This window comes from Electrophorus electricus, chromosome 18, assembly GCF_013358815.1.
Source record: "Electrophorus electricus isolate fEleEle1 chromosome 18, fEleEle1.pri, whole genome shotgun sequence".
Lineage (NCBI taxonomy): Eukaryota > Metazoa > Chordata > Actinopteri > Gymnotiformes > Gymnotidae > Electrophorus > Electrophorus electricus.
Window position 1 is genome coordinate 8,427,935 of NC_049552.1, and position 6,255 is coordinate 8,434,189.

Here is a 6,255-nt window from a genome sequence, read left to right on the forward strand (position 1 = left end):
TGTGTTTGTGCATATGAAATGAATGTTGCATTTTATTCATCAATCCACCTATCTTTTATTGTGTTAGATGTCTTTTGTGGTGGCAGTGAATGTGATTGGCCAGCGGATGGATTTCTACGCCCTTCTACATTCGTTTGCTCTGATCATGGTTTTAGCACGTCGTCGCAGGAAAGCTATTGGGGAGTTGTGGCCCAAATACTGCTGTTTTACTGCCAACCTCATGGTTTTGCAGTACCTGCTGTGCATTGGCCTGCCTCCTGCACTCTGTGCTGGTAAATCCCATGGTATTTATTGATGAGCAACATTTGATTATTGTAGCATTGAAAAGGAAACCATTGAAATTAAACAGTGTGCTACCAACAACACATTACAGTTACAGAGCAGTGACATGAAACTTTTAAAACTTTTTAAAAGTTCACTATTCCAATATATAGAGTGGACATTACTGGAAATTGCTCAGTAAAGGATAAAAAATAAATTGTTAGATGCACATTCTTTCTGTGCTTTCTATTGCTGGATCAACAAAATCATTTATGTAATGTGTATGGTGTGCTGCAGATTATCCCTGGAGGAAATCATCTCAGGCTTTCACCTCTAATCTGATAAAGTGGCTGTATCTTCCAGACTATGCTATGCAGCCTAACCCCACCTTCATCCTTTGTGAGTCTGGCTGACACAACTTGCATTGCTATCTCTTGGTTATTTTGCAGTCAGTCAGTTTATTTGGTGATTTCTGTGCACCTTATTCACCCATCTTTTCTCTCTTATTTACCTCTTTGACTCTACATATCCTTCACAGATGACTTCTTGTTGTTGTTGGTAGCCTGTCAACAGTGGCAGGTGTTTAAAGATGAGAATAAGGCCTCTGTCAGAATCCTGGCAGGGGAAAATGTGGAGATCAGTAGAAATCTAGACTCCCGGTCACTTCAACAATACACATCAGTTGGCAATTTCCTGCACTACAGGTTTGTATATGCATACACCTCTGCTAGTTGAGCCTAGTATTGCACATCCTCAGCTCATTAGATTAAAAACTGTGACAGTGAGGAGGCTAAGCAGGATGTGGGGACGAGTCGTAGAAACAGAATGACATGTTTATTCCAACAAATAACAAGACGACGTAGCTTGTAGAATATCGTGTTAAACACTGACAACATTCACACTTAAACAAGAGACTTATATACACGCACCACACTAATTGGCACTTAAGATCAGCAAGTCATGTTTGTTGGCAGTTGAGTTTTGATCTTTAAGAAAATTATTCTGTTATAAATCTAAAATGGACGTTTCTTTTGATGTGCATCGTTTCATGGTGTGTGTGTGTAGACAGTGCTATGATCTGGGGTTGCTGCAGTTGGTCAGGTCTAGGTTCAGCAACGTTATGTGCCCAAAGAATGAGGTCAGCTGACTACCTGAGTATACTGAACGACCAGATTATTCCATCAATGGATTTTTTTCTTCCCTAATGGCAAGGGCATATTCAAAGATGACAATGCCAGGGCTCAAATTGTGAAAGAGTGGTTCAGGGAGCATAAGACATCATTTTCACACATGAATCGGCCACCACAGAGTCCAGACCTGAACCCCATTGAGAATCTTTGCGATGTGCTTGTTGGCAGTTCAGTTTTGATCTTTAAGAAAATGATTCTGTTAAAAACCTAAAATGGACATTTCTTTTGAAGTGCATCTATTCATGGTGTGTGTGTGTGTGTGTGTGTGTGTGTGTGTGTGTGTGTGTGTGTTTCAGGTCATATCTTGACATGATGAAGGTCTTTGTATTCAGTTACTTTTTCTGGTTGGTCTTGTGTCTTGTTTTTATCACCGGCACTACGCGTATTAACATCTTCTGCCTGGGCTACCTGGTGGCCTGCTTCTACTTCATGCTCTTCGGAGACACTGTGCTGCTGCAGCCTGTACGAAACATACTGAGAGTCTGGGACTGCCTGATTGCTTATACATCTGTGGTCATTTGCTTGAAAAATTTGCTCTCAGTAAGTAATTAATAATCTCAGCCTAATTGAACTATGTTGCAATGGTGGGAGTTTTATCGTTTGGCTGAAGTTTACTTTGTTTACATCATAATTCTACCAATTGCATTTTTGGAGTTTGTGCATCCACCATTTTTTGTGGGTAGGGTTTTGATGACTTGTACAGATGTTTCCTCTATCCTCTGAAACCTTTAGCACATTGGCATAAACTAGCATTATCTTCTTATTAATTTGTACATAATAGTAGATTTATTGAACAAATAATAACTTGTAAATGATTGTGCATATGCACGAGCGTGTGTGTGCTTGTGTATGTGTGTGTGTGTGTATTTGTGTGCATGTGTGTGTGTGTGTGTGTGCGTGTGTATGTGTGTGTGTGTGTGTGTGTGTGTGTGTGTGTGTGTGTGTGTGTGTGTGTGTGTGTGTAGCTGGGATCCTGTGCATACCTGGACAATCTACTGAAGAATGGCTGTTGGTTCATTCAGGCTTTCAGCATGTTCTGCACTATTAAAGGCTACGATGTGCGTAAGTGACTGCATTGTGTTACTGTGTTAGTGCTATAACACACTGCCTGGCCAAAACAAAGGTCACCACCTGGATTTAACTAAGCAAATACGTAATAGCCTCCCGTTGGATAATTACTGCACGGTTGATTATGTTTCAGCTGGCAACAAGTTATTTAACCATATAACTTGTCCATGCAGTGAGTAGCTTTTCATTTGTTAAACAACCATGTCGAAAGACACATCCTGTGGTTGTGGAAAAGATGTTAATCTGTTTCAGAAGGGTCAAATTATTGGCACGCATCAAGCAGAGAAAACATCTAAGGAGATTGCTGAAACTACTAAAATCGGGTTAAGAACTGTCCAACACATTATTAAAAAGTGGAAGGACAGTGGGGAAACATCATCTTCAAGGAAGGAATGTGGTCAGAAAAAAATCTTGAATGATCGTGATCGGCAATCACTTAAACATGTGGTGAAATCAAATCACAGAAAAACAACAGTAGAACTCAGGGATAATAATGAAAGTAAGAGCATTTCCACACACACAATGTGAAGGGAACTCAAGGGATTGGGACTAAACAGCTGTGTAGCCTTAAGAAAACCACTTGTCAGTGAGGCTAACCAGCAAAAGCAACTTCAATTTGCTAGGGAGCATAAAGATTGGACTCTGGAGCAAAGAAAGTCATGTGGTCTGATGAGTCCAGATTTATGCTGTTCCAGATTGATGGGCACATCAGGGTAAGAAGAGAGGCGGCTGAAGTGATGCACCCATCATGCCTAGTGCCTACCCTACAAGCCTGTGGGGACAGTGCTATGATCTGGGGTTGCTGCAGTTGGTCAGGTCTAGGTTCAGCAACATTATGTGCCCGAAGAATGAGGTCAGCTGATTACCTGAATATACTGAATGACCAGGTTATTCCATCAATGGATTTTTTTCTTCCCTGATGGCATGGGCATATTCCAAGATGACAATGCCAGGATTCATCAGGCTCAAATTGTGAAAGAGTGGTTCAGGGAGCATAAGACATCATTTTCACACATGGATTGGCCACCAATGTTTCCTGAGTTAGGATAATTACCTTCAGAATTTACTTCCTCTCTGATTTTTCTGTTTCTTAATTTTTTTATGATTTTAAAATTTGATTTCAAAAGTATAAATTGTATCTAAAACATTTTTTTTTTCAAGAAAATTGAGTAGCCCAAGATTTTATGAATAATAGAAATTGCAATTACCAAAACATCTAATAACTTTTAAAAAATCAGCATGACCAATAAAACGTGATTTTATTTTAATGTATTTAAATGATGGCTTATTGCCATATAAACCATTTGCTGAAGCCTCTTCTGCTCCTCCATCAAGGCATGCAGAGCCCACTAAATAGTAGTGCAGAGACTTGCATGTGATGGTCACACTTTCTTTTGTGTTCCTCTCTGTTAGTGTAGTGTATCTGTTTGTGTGTGTGTGTGTGTGTGTGTGTGTGTGTGTGTGCGTGTGTGTGTGTGCGTGTGTGTGTGCTGTCTTGTGAATGATAAATGCTTATATGGATGCAGATATGGATGTCTATATGCATGTCTTTATGTATATTGTGTTTGTATGTATGTTTGTGTGAATGTAGCTGAACCTAACGATGAATGTGAGCTGCCAGAGGGAGAAGCCGGTATCGTGTGGGATGCAATTTGTTTTACTGTGCTGCTGGTTCAAAGGAGAATATTCCTCAGCTACTACTTCTTATATGTTGTGTCTGATTTAAGAGCCTCTAAGATCCTTGCCTCTAGGTGAGAACATAGCTTACAAATGTATTATCAGACTTTATTTTCAGATTTCCTGATCTAAGCTGCTATAAGAGTTGTATTACTGTCTTTGTATGTTAAAGGGGTGCAGAGCTATTTGAAGCCAAGGTGAAAAAACGTGTGGCAGCTAGACTAGAGATGGAGAAGAAATCTGTGGCACTGCTCAAGAAACAGTATGTGTCTGTGTTTGTGTGTGTGTGTGTGTGTGTGTGTGTGTGTGGTGTGCGTACATATGTGCGTGTCTGTGTGTGTTTGTATGTATGTATGTGTGTGTATGTGTGTGTCCTTGTGTCTGTGCATGCATGTCCTTTTGAGCATGCATGTGTGTGTGTGTATATCTGCATCTTTTTTGGGGGGGGGGCAATATGGGGTAATGGGGTTAATATGGGGTAATGTTATTTATAAAGGATGCTGCATGTTTGTATTCTAGAATGGAGAAAATCAAGTCAAAGCAAAAGGCTCAACCCATACAGGAAGCCCCATCATCCACTGTCGAGTTTGGTCCCACAAGTGACACAAATATGAAAGGTAACCAGATATGTTGCCACTGCATTAAACACATTTACAGTTTGAATAAATGTTGGGAATGGAGTTTTTAATTTTACAAGGCTAGCTCATCAATTAGTAGCCTCTACATCCTATTACTGATAATTTTATAATTTTCCTTTGACTGTATATAGCAGATTGCAGTCTACACGCAATCATTTCCACACCTTAAAACCGATTATTTCACATGGTTTAGATGTCATGCGATGGTCGTGTCGATGGAGTGGGATCCCTAGACAAGTCCCCTTAATCAAACCGGTCTTTATTAACATGACAGATACAAACCGAAAATAACAACACGATGAACAGATTAAGATTCACAAAACTGTAACCATACAATGACCAGCTACATTATGCGACACTTGTGGTAACTTACGATATGTAGTACACACTGAGTTAAACACAAACACTAGACAGCACAATAGGGTTTTAAATACACATGTTAACAATGAACATAACTACAAACAGATGTGACATGGACAATTAACACACCATGGCTGTGACGATGGACAGACACACACGGGGAGGAGTCTAGGAGAGTGGGCCGTATTGTGACATGTCAATGCATCTAATATTTTACATGTTGGAATTATTTATCACTGCTGTTTTTTGTTGTTGTTGTTTTTTTTTTTAGAAAAGTCATTAGCAAGAGCTGGCCATTCAGTGGCAATATTCACAGACCTCTTTACTTACACCCACTCATCCTGTCAGTTAAATTAGTGGAACATTTTACCTCAAGGCTTAACGAATACATTACTACTATAGCTGCACTAAAAACAAGTCTGCCCCTAGACGTTTTAAAGCCTTATGGAGAAACCCAACCACCACTTTGAAATTAAAAAGAGATTTAGAGAAAGCTGAACCAAAATGAAGGCAAAGTAAGCTTATAGTTCACTATGACATTTATAAAAAATTGTCTGAAATCAAGTTACTTGAAGCTGAGAGAATCAAGTTAAAATAGCTAGGAAGACCTACTTTTCAAGTCTAAATGACAATCATTAAGACAACCCTGAATAGCTCTTTACCGCAATATATATGTTGATTAGCAACATTCCCTGTGCCTTATCAGAACTCCTAAATAACAAATGTGATGGTTTTGCTGACTTTTGTTTTGGTAAAATACTTTCCATTAGCCAAAGCACTGCAAATGTTCTGGTCCACGGAATTGCAAGAACCACTATGTCAGCATTCTCGTCAATTAATCATGAAACACTAAGTGTTTTCACTTATCAACACGAGCAGCTGACCTCTCAGTCTTATATCTAGTATCAAGGGATATTCTGGGCATCATCTATCAGTCACTTCAACAAAGACTTATTTAAATGAGATATTCCACCCTGGATTTCAGGCTCATCACAGCACAACAACAATTCCTAATGATTTTAGATTGATTCAAAATGCAGGTAGCCTATTTATACTGGATC

General features: G+C 39.4%; 1 protein-coding gene across 1 annotated transcript in view; it reads left to right on the forward strand.

Annotated features, from left to right (window-relative positions):
* Positions 1–6,255, forward strand: part of si:dkey-11f4.7 (piezo-type mechanosensitive ion channel component 2) — a 45,918-nt gene that overhangs the window by 23,103 nt on the left and 16,560 nt on the right. Inside the window, 8 exon segments of the mRNA XM_027009801.2 lie at positions 68–272; positions 559–660; positions 800–965; positions 1,748–1,991; positions 2,417–2,513; positions 4,111–4,270; positions 4,369–4,458; positions 4,716–4,813. Of these exon segments, the coding sequence (XP_026865602.2) occupies positions 68–272; positions 559–660; positions 800–965; positions 1,748–1,991; positions 2,417–2,513; positions 4,111–4,270; positions 4,369–4,458; positions 4,716–4,813 (1,162 nt within the window).